A 16781-nucleotide genomic window follows, 5' to 3' on the forward strand; every position below is an offset into this window, starting at 1 on the left:
TTCTTCTGCATTTCTCTTTGTATGGAGCCAAAAAGCAGACAAAGGGCAGAAGGGCTACCAAATGTTGAGTAGAATCTTTAATAGTTTAACACTTAAAATACCTCTCCCCAAAAAAGAGATTCACCTGTTTTTATTACCGCATGTGATCCATGGTCACTCTTAGATAGTGCACTGCTGTCCATGCCACTCAGTGCTCTGGTTAAGGAGTGGATGCACTTGCACAGTTACTGTTTTACATAAATGAGGTGGAGAATTCTTAAAGTAGTCATAGAATATCTCCTGCAAAGCAGCAAAAAGGAAAACTGAGGAAATTGTCTCATGCTAGGGCTCTCCTTATATACTTTGCTTTTAATAGTCCCATGTTAATTGTATTTGAAAAATGTTACTCTTTCTGTTTTAGGCAGCAATGTGCTATGTCCATGTTGCAGCACTGGTTGCAGAATATCTCACACGAAAAGGTATGATTTCAAAACCTTATTTTAATGTATTCAAATATATTTTTTCATTATGGTTTGGGAAAATCAATAGTTTCCTTGACGAAGTTGTAGGTATTTCAGTGTTCACTAGAGAAAAAATTCTGACCTAACCAGGTAGCATACTCACATATTTAGGAGTATACTTGCATATCTAAGAGGCAGCATTTCAGATAAAGGCAAAGTAAAATTTTTAGAAATGTAAAAATTTTAGTTTTACGCTGGAGCTGCTAATAGCTCAAATCAGATCCTTTCTGAAGGAAAGTTATCAGTGAATAATCTTGTTCAACAAGGAATCCCTCAGTGCCTCTAGGGAAACCTGACATTGCCAGAGGAGTCAAAATAAATTTGTACAAATTTTCAGATGTTCAGTCAATGATAATAGTGCTCAGAATGTTTCACCCTGTTGTGGTATTCTGTACCAGCAGCTGTCTCTAAAAGTGAGTTCTGATGACCCTTGAGATAGGGTAGAAAACTATCTTTAGGATCAGAAGAGTTCTCAGTCAGGGATTTGAGAAAATAAAAGATTATGTGGATTTCATTAAGAAAAAGAGATCTCTAGATTTCTAGAAGAAAATTTCAGGGATCTTTTAAGACCAATTATGATGCTGAGATAGTGTTTTGGAACATTCACAGGTTTTTAGCTTTGCCTTTGCATGACAGTTCAAAATGAAGCAAAATCATAAGTCTAAAAAGATGACTTTTCTCTGTTCTTGTTGTGCTTCTTGCCAAATGTTTGTGTAGTGTATAGGCTATTTTCTTTGCCCCAGTGATTTCAGAACCTTCTCTGAGACCACACCTGACATACGCTGCTAGGACAAATTACTGTGTCCAGTTGGAAGCCTGATGATACCTGATGAGAACTAGTGATAGTCTCTGTTAATTTGTGAGTCTTTTGGGTGATCTGCTATTTTGTATACTCTCATATAAAATATATTTCCTCTCAGTAACACAGAGGGTCAAACTTCTGCCTGTGGTACTACAGAAGAGTCCCTTACATTTGAGGCAATCATTTAATAAAACCTCTGGTGATCAGAACTCCTACCTGAGCAGAAAGAATCTTTGTAGGAATGAGTTGTGAAATAAGTATGTGTGAATCAATAATGTTTACTGATTGCCCTTGAGGCTTTAATTGATACAGAAAATCCTGTTTCCTTAATTCAGCAATCTGAGGTAATCAAAAAAGAGCTATACAGCATGCGTAGAAGAGATGGGTTTCTTGTTAGGACATTCTCTACTCCATTTTTGCTAACAATTTTTTTTTTCAGTAAAGTTAGATTGCTATTTTGTTAGGTTTTTTCCTGTTTTTCTATGCTTGAATAATCTGGTTTGCCTTCCCTTGATCATTTTTGTGGTTAATGTCATTCATATTGTTCAAACTGGAAAAAATGACATGCCAGGTCCTGCCCCTGTACACAGTTCCAGCATGACTTCATGGCAGTTTAATTAAATACTGTAGAAGTTACCTTGAGTATCTTAGACTTAGGGTGGAGTAGATTAGACACAAATTTAAGATAAAGTAGGAAGATTCAGACACTACTGAGTTTGGGAGGTAAGGGTCCAGATATTAACGTTTTTGTGGTTTTTTGAAAGCCCATTTGTACATTCACAGTAATGTAAAGTCTTGTATTTTAATTATGCAGTGGGAGGCTGATCTATTTCTTTATTTATTTGGTGGTAGGTCTATTTAAGCATGGCTTCTGCTTTATGCAGAATCACAAAATGGCCCAGTGTTATCTTGCTGGAGAAAATTAAATTTGTCTGTATTTCTTTTTCAATGACAGGGATGTTTAGGCAAGGTTGTACTGCTTTCAGAGTAATCACACCGAATATAGATGAAGAGGCTTCAATGATGGAGGATGTTGGAATGCAAGATGTTCACTTCAATGAAGTAAGTAAACATAAAAATACTAGAATTTACATACATGGAAGGACTCAGGTTCTTTGCAATTTTTATGTTTCAATCTGGAGAATTGCTGATATGAGGGATATAATAGTTGGTTTTTGATCTGCCATTCTTACCCTAAAGCTGAAATAAAAAATTTCTCTGAGGTATTCCAGATTTAGAGAATTTACTATATACATATATATTAAATATAGTGCTAGCACATAAACTCAACACCACTTTTGGAATAAAAGCAAAACGGGGTTTTACTCTAGTTGACAGGATGAACACTAATGTGGGTTATTTATTAGAGCTAGCAAAATCTGTTGTTTTGTCAAACTGACTTGGATTTAGAGTATTACTCCATCAGAAATCATGAAAATGTGTTCACTGGTTTTTGCTGTTTATAGTTTTCCTAAGCAAATATGCCATAACAATGAAAGTAGTTTTACTGGCACCAGACTCATGTCCATGTGTTTTTTTCTGGCTTCAGTTTCATTCCTTGTGTCTTTGCTGATCCATCTGTGCTAGCTCTACAGTAAATTTTACTAGTAAGCAGCCTATATGAAAATATTATGACTAATCTTGCTTATGAAAAGCTATGTCTACAATATGTATTTGCTGGTGTAGTTGTGGAAGAGAGGGACAGACCACTACTAGCAGCAGTCAGGTTGGAAAACCCCCTCGTTTGTAAGCATAACTGTGCAACAAAAGTATGTTTCTTTTGTATTTTAATTAGTGTATGGTGAAGCTGTATGACAATATTATTTGACTGTGCAAATTATTTTGTGGTTTGGTTTTTATTTTTTCAATTTTTTTGCTGTCTTTTTTAAATCATTGATTCTTCTGATCCAGCATGAAATTTAGCATGTTAGTCAAAGCAAAATGCAAGCTGCTCTAAGCTGTTAAAGATCAGGAATTCTAGCGACTACTGCTGATGGAAAGTTTTGTTGGAAATTTCTGTCACTGTTTTCCTGCCAGACCATTTGTCAGAGTTAAATTATTATGCATTTTTTTAAAAATGGAATGTCTTCATTCTTTTTCTCATTAGTCACTCCCTGCAAAAAGAATATACTGCTTTTTCTGGGTCATTGAACCCTACACAAATTTATTTCCATCTCTCAATATTTCCGTGGAACGGAAGTAAGCCAAGAGTGAGATTGTAAGCCTGTACAGCTTGCAGAAGGATCAAACCAAGCCAAATTTCATTTTTTCCCTGCATGCAACCCTTTCTAAACTTAACCATGTAGTACTCTAACTGATGAAATACTGAAAGAAGTTACTATTTTTCAGATAACTTCTCAAAGTTGTCTGAAACACAGGAAAAGTAATAATGGGGAGAAATAATCATAGTAATAATAACAAGAGTAACAATAGGGAAGACGTGTTTGGCTTTAGCAGACTAAACATCATGGGTATTTACCCATCATAATTTTATGATTATTACTATTTTATAGAAGTACTTCAAACCACTTAGTTCCTTAAGGAATAGAACCTATTTATATAGGGAGTGTTTCCTCAATATGTTCATATGTAAGCAGAACTGTTATTGTCTAAGAAAAAGATGATATGACAGATCAATTGAGTACAGAAGTCAAGAAGAAGAAACATCTTTCAAGCTGTATTTTACTACTGCTTAGCAAAATGATGCTCTGATGGGAGTTCTTCCTATACATGGTAACAAGCCATGTGGAATTTCTTCCCTTAAAACTTGAGATTTCCCTGTTTGCTTGTTGTTTTAGAGTTAAATCGCCACAGGAGCATTTACAAGTATTGGAGGATCAGAGACAATCCCTTCATGTTTCTAAAAGGGACAGAACATCTTTCATATTCTCCAGTTTATAAAAATTCTTCTGAATTAAGTGAAATTTTTCTTAAGATTTTATACAGTTTCTCATTTTAAAAAAATTGAAATTTTGGAATTCTCAATTCAGGTCTCATTTTAAAAGAATTCTTTCTGACACCAGGGTTACCTAAGTTAGCCAGATGAAAAAACAAAATTTAGTTTGGGATTTTCATTTCTAACAAGGCTACTGTGTGCATTTAATCAGAACAGTTGTTTGCCTGTGACATTCCGTGAAAGGCATTATCCTAATTTGCAGATGGGTAAATGAAAGAGCCTCGCAGGAGCACAGTGTCCTCTCAAGGCTGTACAAAGACAAGTGCAAAGTCTTGCACCTGCAAAAAAAAGAAAAAAGAGAAAAAAAAAAATCTCAGTACAGGCTGAGCAGCAGCTCTATAGAAGGACCTAGAAGTTTCAGTGGACAAGAACTTGATTGGGAATCATCAGTGTGGCTTTGTGGAAATAAAGGCCAGTACAGGCTGCATTGTGTTAGAGAGAGGATTGAATCAAGAAGCAGAGGGAAGTGGGGTTTTCCCCTTCTAACTTGTCGTTTGTTTGTGGAGCCCCATCTCTAACCTTGATTCCAGTACTGACCCCCAAAATTCAAGACAGGTATCAGCAAACTGGAAAAAGTCCAGCTCCTAAACTGGTTAGTAGAAGAATCAGACTTTTTCAAGAAGAACACCATTAAAGAGCAAGGGGCCATTCTCACAGGTATCAAGGGAAACTGATTGCACATAGGGAAAAGAACTTCTCCCATGAGAATGGATAAGTATTGAGACAGGGGGTTCAGAAATGATGTGCTCTTTTGCTCCATAGCTCTCCTACTTGAAGCTTCTGCTCTTTATGTTCTATTCCTTTTGTAAACAAAATTTTACTTCTTTGCTACATCTGGATGCCCTCTGGTGTTTGAATTAAGACTTGTGTCATAAAACTGTTTGTGGACAGCCCTTGTGGTCCAGCAGTGACACTGCTCTGTCAGTTGTCACCACTTGGCTGCTGAGGATGGAGATACTGGGGAGTCTGTACAGCCCCATAATGACCGGGGGAAAGGAGGGAATGTTTCAAGGTCTGTTGCAGCACATGGATAAGGGTATCATTTTTTAGTCTCTTTGCTCTCAGTGTTAAAAGTTGATTTTCTTAGTGATGTCTTTATGCTGACTTAGTCTGCTACTAGAGGGAAGAAGGAGGTGGAATAGAGTAGCTTCTAAGCATGAAGGGAGTTTTTTCCAGCCTCTGCCTTCACTGCTGCAATGCAAGAATGGTAGAAGCAGGTCTCAGGAACTCCCAAGAACATCTAGAAGAAACATGCTGTTTGTGGTAAATACAAAGGGTATGTGTGAGCACTCAGACCATTCTGTGTTATTTTGTTTCCTTTTAGCAATTTTTGCCACAATAACTTAAATTACTACCTGTAGATAATTCTGTTTTGAGGCAAGATTTCCCTTTTCGCTGGTAAGAACTGTGGTAGAATTATTTGCTGTGCTTTTTATGGGTTCTAATTTTTCTACATTTTCAAATGTGTATCCAAATCTAGGATGTGCTGATGGAATTGCTGGAGCAGTGTGCTGATGGACTCTGGAAGGCAGAACGCTATGAACTCATTGCTGACATATATAAACTTATAATTCCCATTTATGAAAAACGGAGGGACTTTGAGGTACTTAATTCATCAAAAGTAGATTTGAGCAAGAAAAATAACCTGAATTTTCAAGTCTAACTGCATGACACATAGGACATCACATAATAAGAGTATTAAAATAGTAACTCAAATTTGGACGTGTTGAAATTTTTGTTTTAATTTTAAATACATTTTTTTCTTTAAATATAAATTATTAAAAATTAATCTTACATATTGTCATCCTGATACAAGTGCTAAACCTAATACTACCATTCAATAAAAGAATGTTTTCAGTTGTTACTGGCTACAAGAGCATTATTTGTTATTTTTAGGTAGGAAAGTTCGGCTTTGTTCTTCTCCCTCATTATTGTTTTCTCTTACTTTTAGAGGCTTGCTCACTTGTATGACACCCTTCATCGAGCATACAGTAAAGTTACAGAAGTTATGCATACAGGCAAGAGGCTGCTGGGAACTTATTTCAGGGTAGCATTCTTTGGACAAGTGAGTGTTACTTACTTTCACTGCTCTGCTTTATGCAGTAAGAAAAACCTGAATTTATTTTACAAGGTTTACTCTTTCATCGTCTGTATTGATACTGTGACATAAAAAGCACAAGGAATGTGTTCAGTATGAAATAAAGAAACGCCACCAGTAATTTATTTTAAAACATTTATCAATTCCAGTAAAATTCATATTATTTTCCTCAGTAAATTTTTTGCCTTTTTCCCTTTTTTCTTCTTTTGTTTACTACCTTAAGGCAGCGGTAAGTTTTCTGTAATGTCAGTTCTTAGCAATGTATTGACTTAATGTCTGTAGTGCTACAGTGTGGTTTGCAAGGCTGCTTCTTAGATGGGTATGCATTAATAGCCATTGCAAGTCAAAAAGTAACATCAAGCTCCATTTAGAGAACGGATCACTCTTTTCTATGCATCAGTATTGCATGCTTCAAACCAAAGTTCTGGCTGTGTATTGGCAGCTTCACATCCTCTGGTACATGTCTAGAATGCCTCTGTATCCCTATGGTATCACGCAGTATCAAGTAATACACTCTCTACATGCATAGCCCAGTTGCTTAATTGTTCAGCTGAGCATGGAGAATTGTAAAATACTCTGAGCAGTATAACTTTACATGTATTCTGTTGTCTTTTATGACTTTATAGCAATACCAGTTTACAGACAGTGAAACAGATGTTGAGGTAATTACAGTAACCGCTTACAAAGCAAGCAATGCAGTACAAACTGCTGCATTTCACCTTAGTTTGGTGTGGGTATTTTTGTCAATCTAGCCTGTGTTTATACATGATATGTTGTGCTTTTCTATTTTGTCTGTTTCGTTTACGACAAAAATATTTATTTTCTGGTTTCAAACATGAACTCAACATGGCTTGTTGTTTTAAACCAAAGAACTGTTTCACTTTCCACGTATTGAGCATTTAGTTGTGGTTTTAAAATGCTATGTGTAATAAAATAAAGAAGTACATACCAAAAGTACATCATAAAATTAAGATCTTTGCATAATTAAATTTTGTTTTATGGAATTATTTTTTTATTACTAGCTAAGGAAAATTTTCAGATTAGTTTTATGTAAACTTTTTCCAAAATAGTCACTTGTGAATCGGGCAGTCCTGTTGGGCAAGAGTATCAGTTTTGGCAAGTGAAACAGTGCTGCAAGTTCACTTTTAAATAAAAGTGAAGGAAATTTATCTCAAAGGCTTGGCACACCATAGAATTGCTACAAACTTTTAAAATTTAAACTCTGTGTTTCCATTATCTTTCACTCATGTTGTAGTAGAGAATTACATTTTTCTGTTGTTTTTTATTCTCTTAGGAAACCTTTTTACTTAGATTTTAATTTCTGTCTATTTATGTTTGCTTGAATACTAATGTTAAATGTTTATATTTCCTTTGAACCACACACATTATGTCCATCTTAGTATCATTTATTCTCCAATTTTTTACAGGGTTTCTTTGAGGATGAAGATGGAAAAGAATACATCTACAAAGAGCCTAAACTCACGCCTCTTTCAGAAATTTCCCAAAGACTCCAAAAACTCTACTCTGACAAATTTGGAGCAGAAAATGTCAAAATGATTCAGGATTCTGGCAAAGTATGATCTTTATTTTCTCTAAAAAAATTCTAATATATTGCTCTACCTAGTTCACTTGAAATACCATGGGATCACTGCCTATTACTCATTTGGCACACAAGCATCAGTGTCTAAAAACTCTACTGTTTGAAAGGCATGAGAGGAATATTATCTCCTACTAAATATGCCTTTTAGAACAGCCAAAAAGCTTAATTTCTGTAGTGTTACCTCTCAAAACAATGATTGTATCTTAGAACAAATTTGGATTATGATCATACTCCGTGTTAACTTTAGCTGTATTTCCTGCCCATTCATGCACAGTTACTCTTTGGAAGTTTTTCCCTTTTCCACACATCAGCCTTAGACTTTATGGTGATTTTTTTCCTCACCCTTAGACATTATGGTGATTTCCTCTTAGTATAATTTCATGGCTCTTTTTGTTCCTTGATAAGGATCCTTTTGAACCCTTGATTCAAAAATTTCTGTGCTTTTTGGCCTTAAAGTGCAGCAATGGTGGGCATTTCAATATTGGAACTTTAAAAGGAGAGGAGAACTTGATGCAGAGGTTGGGTTTCGTCATCACAGGCAGTTTGAAAAAAAAACCAAAACCCAAACAAACCAAGACTAACAAAAAAAATCCACAACATGCTGTAATGCATCTAGTAGTCTTTCTTCCTATTTGCTAAAAACTGAATACAGGTAACCCCTGTGAAAGCATTAACATTTCCCATGTTTTCAATAATTCGGAGGTTAAGAGACCAAATTTAATTTCTGGAAGTTGTGTGACTACTATTAGATCCACTTTATTCACAATGTAGCTATTTGATTTATTTTTTTTGTCCTGTTTTTAAGGTAAATCCTAAGGATTTAGATTCAAAATACGCATATATTCAAGTTACACATGTAATTCCATACTTTGAAGAAAAAGAGTTGCAGGAGAGAAAAACAGATTTTGAAAGGACTCATAACATTCGTCGCTTTATGTTTGAGATGCCTTTCACTCAAGGTGGTAAGAGACAAGGAGGAGTAGAAGAGCAGTGTAAGCGACGGACTATTTTGACAGGTACTGATGGAATGGAATGCTTTGACTGCAAGCATTAGTTCAAGTGGTCTAATTATGGTCTGTATGGGTTTTTCTATTTCACCTAATTAAGTCCTTCATAGCTATCAGCTAAAATCCTTTTCGTATTTTTGGCCATAATTAGGTTTTTCAGATTGTTTCTTCTGTGGGGAATCCTCAAAATTATTATCTTTTTCCTTAAGCTTCCAGAATTCTGAATCTGGATTCTGGCTTTCCTTTTTCTTAGAAAAAGACTTTTGTGTTTTGTCTCTGTTAAATGTGAGCTTCTGTATTAATATTGTTGTAAAAACAAATAAGTGAGTTTATAATTTTAGTTGTCCATAGCCAGTACTTGTGAGGAAATAGAAAATGCAGCTTTGCTCCTATTGATTCTTCTCTTCCTTGGGATGTGTGAATGAAAAGCAATTCTTTTTACAGTTCTCAAATGAATTAAGTTCCAGTGGTTTATTTCCTGATGGGTATTAGTAGCAGTAATGACAACAATCTTTCTTTGCTGTAATGCATGTAAAGCTGTGCATATTTACATTTCAGTGTTCTATTTGGCAGTATTTCTAATTATGTAAGTTATTAAGTTGGGCAATTAATTACATCAAAATGAGATTTTAGCATAAGATTCTCACAAAGCACAGCTTATTGGAAAACCTTTTCCTAACTATGTTAAACTTGTTTCTTTCCACAGCTATACATTGTTTCCCATATGTGAAAAAGCGCATTCCAGTGATGTACCAGCACCACACTGATTTAAACCCAATTGAAGTAGCCATTGATGAAATGAGTAAAAAAGTTGCAGAGCTTAGGCAGCTTTGCTCTTCAGCTGAAGTAGACATGATCAAATTGCAGCTAAAGCTACAGGGAAGTGTGAGTGTTCAGGTAAGACCTTTGTCATACAGCTGTTTAATTTGCTTCTGTCTTTGAAAAATTATATAAGTAGCATTTTATAATTAGCTTCTATTCTGTATGTTCAAGAGTGTCCTAAGTTAGAAATATACTCACTGTCTGCAGTTACTTCCTGAATAGGAAAAGCAATAAAAGTATTTCATATGAACAACTGATCAGAGACAATTACATGAAAGAATTAAGATTCATCTCTGGAATCTGTTGCATTCTGAGCCCCACCAGATTTTGGTGTAAAGCTGAAACTGCTATAAGATAATGGATGAACATGAGGATAAAGTAGCATATTTTGCCTAGCTGTAGGTCTGCCCACAGTAGGCCCAGCACATTTTTGTAAGAACCCTATGGAGATAAAGAGTGAGTGATAATACACAGGAGGAAGGTAATAGTAGAAAATCCCTGTGTCCAACATGTCTTTTTGCCTAAGGCAGTCAAGAACTGGAATGTATAGAGAAGCCATCAGATTCACCAAAACAGGGTACCTGAAGCAGGTGTAGGAAGTACAAGTCAATATGGTAAGGATATTCAAAATGCAGTGACAAAAGTGCTGCTCTATTATTTCAAACTAATTCGAAACAAAGGAGCTGTTAACACAGTCATCTGAAATGAACAGTTGTCACATTCAGCAGAAAAGGGAAAAAAACCAAACCAAGGTTCCAGAATCAGCAAGTTTTCGAGCTAGTATTTGGGATGAGAAGGGAGAGGCTCGTATTGATAATATGAAGGAAGAGTAAGGATGAGTCGGAAGTCACTGAATTCACTTCTCCTGTAGCTGCCATAAGAGCACAATTAACTTCTGCAGATTGTTGCAGAATTCTCATCTTGGAAAACTGTTGTCAATAAATAAGCAGACCAAACAGTAGTAGGTTTAGCTCATTTTGCCACCCTAATTTCATAAACTGAGATGACAGATTGGAAGTACCTGCAGTTACCTTGCAACATCACCGAGGTGGTTTCTTTGTGCCAGGACGGGTTCATAGCACTGGAACTCCTGCTCATAACTCATAACTCCTGCTCTTATGTTCCAACTCTAGCAGTTTTCTTGCTTTGTAAGCTTTTTTTAAATCAATGTATTCTTATTAAAAAAATCAAATCCAATAGACACCTGTAGCACCTGTTATGCTAAAATATTATGTCAGATATCTGACTATTTTTTAATTCTTGTTCTTTTTAGGTTAATGCTGGTCCATTAGCATATGCAAGAGCTTTCTTAGATGACACTAACACCAAAAGATATCCAGACAATAAAGTAAAGCTACTAAAGGAGGTTTTTAGGTATGGTGTGGAGGGTTTGGGATTTTCTTGGGGTTGGGGGAGAGGGAAGATAAAAATGGACCTTTTTTCCAAGACTCATAAAAATTCTTTTTGAAACTTCTAACATTTAAAGTGTTCTGATTCATTAAAAACATACTTTAAGCTAACATTTTAAATCAATCTTTTGGATTTCTGTTTGAGAACTTCCTTATTTTCTCTAAATCAGGCAATTTGTTGAAGCCTGTGGGCATGCTCTGGGTATAAATGAACGACTGATAAAGGAAGATCAGTTGGAATATCAAGAAGAAATGAAGGCCAACTACAGAGAAATGGCAAAAGAGCTTTCTGAAATAATGCATGAACAAGTATGTGCTGAAATTAAGTTATACATACCATCATTCAGAATGTAACTGTAATGTGAAAACAATAGGGAAACTGTATGTAATGCTTTACACAAAGGATTGTTTCTTTTTTTTCTTTCTATCAGATTATAAGTCTGTCAGGAAATTGTGGTCCTTCAATTTTTTTTGTTTGTGTATTTTCGTGGCACCAGCCTGGTTTTTCTTAGGCAAGGAAGACAACAATAAAGACAAAACAAATGTAATGAAATAAATAAATATGATCTGCAAGCTTAGCCCTTTCTTGTTTGATTTTGGAGGTATAAATAATTGCTTTTGCAACAAAGAATTAAGCATCTTTCAAGAGGTATTCCAGTATATTTTCTTGAGGGAAGTCCAATACTGACGAGGTAGAAATATGGGGGAAGGAAAACCAGAATTTTTGTGGAGGGAGGTGTACCACTCAACCCTTGCATCTGGGTTCCGTAGTAGAATTGTCTTCTGACTTCAAAGGCAAAGATATTATTTCCAGGAGGACAGGAAGAGCTGAAGTTTGGTGCTCGATCCCTGCCTTCTTGACATTTTTATTCATCGTATTCATCGCTTCAGGCTCCTTTCATCCACTGTTACTTGTATAACCTTTTCCAGAACCAGAGAATGCCTCATCATTCTTAAGAGAGATTTGCCTTTATTCTACCCTTGCTTAGATGGTATCCAAAACTTTTATGGCAACTTTTTTCTATTCAAAAATGCCACTTGTTGAAAGTTCACTTCACACACTTTGTTGCTTTCCATTATTTCCCGATGTGGTTTTTCAGGTACTGTGTTCTGAGTAGCTCTGTGATATGATAAAACTATGATGAAGCACTTTGGCTTTATTTTCCTTCTTCTATTTTGATATCCTGTCACAGAGAGGAGCTTATGACAAAACTAACTCTCTTTGAGCACCATCAATAGAGAATGTTGTGAACCAAAGTTTACAGGAAGTGATACAATTTTTCCAGAATTATGTGGTTGGATGTGGTTTTTTTAATAAAAAACAGTAGTAGAAGAAAACAGTTTTGAAAGATCTGTGGAACAGAAAAAGAGTTTGCTTAGCTAACAAAAGTGGGACAGTTTGATTATATTTCAATGTGATTTATTGAGAAGCAGAGGAGGGTTTAGAATGGAGGATAACTGCTTGGAAAGCTGATTGAGATAAACAAGGTACATGAGAGAATTAGACAGCTATAGAGAATACCCCTTTAGAAAGGAGAGGCAAGTGTTTGGGTCAAAGAATTTAATGATAAATGCAAGATTAGCATTCCCCTGGCATAGGAAAAAGTAAAAGAATATAATGAAAATTTGTACACAAGAAAAAATACTTTGAGCTCAGTGCAAGATTTAAATGTTTAAAAAGTGCTGAAGTATGTGAGTTTCCAAAGATTGGTGATAAGAAAAAGCATGTCCTGCAACATCAGGAGTAAATCACATTGTACCTTCTTCTCTTGGTTTACATTTAGACAAACAACTGATATCCATATGATACTGTGAACAGAATATGAAAGTACAGCAGTGACTGCAGTAATATGTACTATTAGCCTACCACTGTGTTCTTTTTATAGAAATGTAATTAGTTGTACATAATTAAAACATGCAGTGTTGGTGGCAGTATTGCTTTGTTTTGCTTTGAGGTTTTTTTTTTTTCAATTAGACTGATAACTTCCCTAAAGGCTTAGAAACATGAAGGTCTTCACTTTCTTTAAAAATGTCACCTTTATGTGTCTGCCTATTGCTGTTTTGGGAAAAAAGAGCTTTGCATCACTGAATAAACTATTAGCTGTAATGTAACACTGCAAAGTCTTAACAACTGCAAAGAATTTGTAATTATAAAAATGCATAAAAGAACCTTAACAGATTTTTCTTTTTTTCTCCTCTGCTGCTTGCCAATATGATCAGATGGGATGGTAATTAGTTTTCTCTACTTCGGTTCTCTTAGTTTGTCTAATCTTTATATAATTCCTTTTCTTATCGTATTTTTAACTTAGCATAAATTTGCTTATAGCTGGTAAGAGCAAAGTCTTTTTGGTGCTTCGATAGCTTTTTGTAAGAAATGCTCAAATCATACATCTAAGTCAAACAAGGAAAACCAAAAAAGGCAAAAAGTGAGCTTGTTGTCACTATGAAACTCCTTTTGAAAGTTAACAGGAGGAATGAGAGAAACTGTCCAGCTGTCTTCTACAGAGGACAGTGTAATATCTAAGTTAGGAGACTGATATTGGGGAAGTAACTTCTAAATCTAGGAGAAGGTGGCTGAAAAGAGTAACCGTCATCAAAAAGTTTTGTGCAGTTGAAAAAGTACTGGGAGGTTGAGTTGACAAGCAGCACATCATGAAATTGGTTATTTGTTTTAGACATGCCTGTATCATTTTGTAACATTTTGGTAAATACATGTCTTTCCTTTTAAGATTACTCCAGTGGAAGAAAAGGCCAGTGTCATGCCCAACTCGCTACACATTTTCAACGCCATAAGTGGAACTCCGACAAGCACAACAGTTCATGGGATGCCCAGTTCTTCTTCAGTTGCATGATTGTTTTGTAAAGGGAAGTATGCTTGTTTCTTTTAAAGTTTGTGGTTTTGCTTCATTGTGTGCAAACTCAGGATGATCTTGAAGCTAAATGTTGGGCACGTGCAAACTGCGTAGTTCATGCGAATGTCTGAGCACACTTAGCAAGTAGCAGTTACTGGTAATAATAGTCTTTTAGAGTAAGGGAGGCACACATATATATTTTTTAACCTTGCTGGTAAAATTTAAAGGTGTTCACAATGTCATTGCAGAAGTGCGTGTTGGAAAATTATAAAGTTGAAGTTAGCTTCTGTTTTTCATTAGAAAGTATTATTAAAATGAATTGCACATTACAAAAAAAGTGTCGTGGGATGTAATTTTGCAGATATGTAACATTCAGGTGTTCTTTTTGTGTATGACACATAGAGATTCCAAGTACAAGAACTATTTTGGGGCTAGACAGAGACACTAGTTTTTGGGGTTTAATGGAACTGACAATAGTAGTTTTTGTACCATTTGGCAAATTGTTGTGCTTTATTTTATACCTTGTTGCATTTTGGAGGTATGCGAGCTTAGATCTTACTAAACAACTAAATACAACCAAAGGTCTGTATTAATGAACACTGAGTTACACTAAAATATCAATAGTAGTAAATTGTTATGTACATATTGTTTGTTAATACAGTCCATACAGTCTGTACATAAATGTATTACATTTCTAAGCATTTTTTTAATATTCATACCAGCTCTTACCATTCTGCTTTCAGTTTATTTTGAAAATTTGCTCATTCCAAGTCTATGCAGACTTTACAGTTCATTTATCCCTGTATATAAATAAGTGCAATATAAAGATGTATACAGTCTTTGCTATGTTAGTTTATATGCAGTTATTAAAAGAAAAACCTTTTTTGCCAAAGCAATGGAGTATGTATTTGGTAATCATGGTTACTGTGGTAAATGGTGGTATAATTTAAAGCTTTTTCCATATTCTTATTCTTTTAAGACATTAATTTAGTAATTTTATATTTGGGGAAAATAAAGGTTTTTAATTTTATTTAACTGGAAGCACTGTCCTGCTGTAATTAAACATTCTGTACTACATCTATATTAAAAGGAAAAAGGTAGTTACTTTTCTCACTGTGTGCTGCGTTTTTTTGTTTTAGATTTATCCCTGACATTTGGGAAAAATGAAAACTTGATAAAAAAAGGCTTTTGGCATCCTGCATATGAGATGAGATGCAGACACTTGTAGGGCTTATTTCATATTCCCTGTCAATAAAGGGAATTAAATCATTAGTTAAGACATCGCTTTCGAGTAACTAACATTTGGCTCAAGTACCATGTTACTGTAACTACAGGTTGTTATTCACCAGAACAGTTACTATTAGGAGGTCTTCAAAACTTTTCATCACATGGCAATAGAAATGATCTCTTCCTTATGACATGAGGTTTACTGTCATTTTCTGTAGCATAGCGTGAAACACATATGTTGCCATTACTCATCAAAGGTTTTTTCTAAAGCAGCTCATCCTGGCAGGGAAATGCTGGATATACTCTGCTTTTTCTAATTATGTTTCTGAAACAAAATTTCTGGTAGTTTAACATACTTTTGCCTAAAGAGGAAAAAAATCATACACTTTGAGACAGTGAACTGGTAACGCTGTAAGAGGCAGATCCTTTTCTTCTCCTCAGCCCTAAATGCTTCACACTTTTGTTCATCTGTGAAAATGGGTGTAGGAACACCTACCTCAAAATGTATTTCATTATTGGGAGAATATATCCTAAAGCTGTTTTGCCATTTGGGAAGACTTCTGTATCCATGTATTAATAGACGTTGTGTACATCACGATGGCTTCTTTCAGTTGCCTCATTTTTTCTGGGAACAGAACTGACAGTTTCCCTTTTGCACAGAGACCTCAATTGGATGAAGACATATCTGATAACTAACCTATAAATGTAGTATGTATTCAGAATTGAATATTTATCTGTGTCTCTGTGTGTGTATATACAGACACATCAAATACACATGTAACTATTATGCTGAAACTTGGCCTATGAAAAACAGCAAACTGTAGTTGACAAAACATTGCTGTAGGTTTACACAGGGTTAAATCATTAATGATTAACACATATTCAACTCTATAAACAAAGTGTCTGTAGGCATAATCTCATGTGATACATTTATATGAGGGAACACACCCTCTGCTGTTTTGGCTTTATATATGCTAAGATAGTAAATGTGGGCATTTCCCTCCTGAATAATTCCTTCTGTACCAGCTTCCCTTCTCTGTTGTTACTTCTGTAACATGTAAATTAAGTATCCAATATGGGTTAATTTATTTATAAAGACTTGGGATCTCTGCAGGTTTTGGATTAGCGTTTACTTTCTTCACAACAGCTGGTATGGGGCTGTGTTTTTGATTTGTGCTGCAAACAGTGTTGATAACGTGGGGATGTTTTAGCTGTTGCTGAGCAGTGCTTGCAGAGTCCAGACCTTTTCTACCTCTCTTAACCCAACCAGGGAGCAGGTTGGAGGTGCACAAGGAGCTGGGAGGAGACACTGCCAGGACAGCTGACCCCAACTGACCACAGGGATGTCCAGCATTGTATGGTGTCATGTCATGCGCAGCAATAAAAACTGCAGAGAAAGTTTGCCTAAGCAGCACTTGCTCAGGGACTGGCTGGGCATTGGTCAGCTGCTGGCAAGCAATTGAAGGTGTTTTGCATAATTTCTTTTTCTTGGTTGTTTTTTTTTTACA

At 35.5% G+C, this 16781-nt stretch overlaps 1 protein-coding gene across 8 annotated transcripts in view; it reads left to right on the forward strand.

The window, feature by feature from the left end:
• The window catches only part of DOCK9 (dedicator of cytokinesis 9), a 116896-nt gene extending 101741 nt beyond the window's left edge, over positions 1 to 15155 (forward strand). For all 8 annotated transcript variants that reach the window (XM_069008038.1, XM_069008000.1, XM_069008002.1 and 5 more), the window contains 10 exons: positions 401 to 458; positions 2258 to 2364; positions 5739 to 5861; positions 6210 to 6323; positions 7784 to 7930; positions 8762 to 8972; positions 9670 to 9860; positions 11059 to 11159; positions 11365 to 11503; positions 13924 to 15155. In XM_069008038.1, coding sequence (XP_068864139.1) covers positions 401 to 458; positions 2258 to 2364; positions 5739 to 5861; positions 6210 to 6323; positions 7784 to 7930; positions 8762 to 8972; positions 9670 to 9860; positions 11059 to 11159; positions 11365 to 11503; positions 13924 to 14046 — 1314 coding nt within the window. In that variant the 3' untranslated portion in view covers positions 14047 to 15155. The remainder of the gene's footprint in view (positions 1 to 400; positions 459 to 2257; positions 2365 to 5738; positions 5862 to 6209; positions 6324 to 7783; positions 7931 to 8761; positions 8973 to 9669; positions 9861 to 11058; positions 11160 to 11364; positions 11504 to 13923) is intronic.
• The last annotated feature ends 1626 nt before the right edge of the window (positions 15156 to 16781 follow it).

Source organism: Aphelocoma coerulescens, chromosome 1 (genome assembly GCF_041296385.1).
Source record: "Aphelocoma coerulescens isolate FSJ_1873_10779 chromosome 1, UR_Acoe_1.0, whole genome shotgun sequence".
Classification (NCBI taxonomy): domain Eukaryota; kingdom Metazoa; phylum Chordata; class Aves; order Passeriformes; family Corvidae; genus Aphelocoma; species Aphelocoma coerulescens.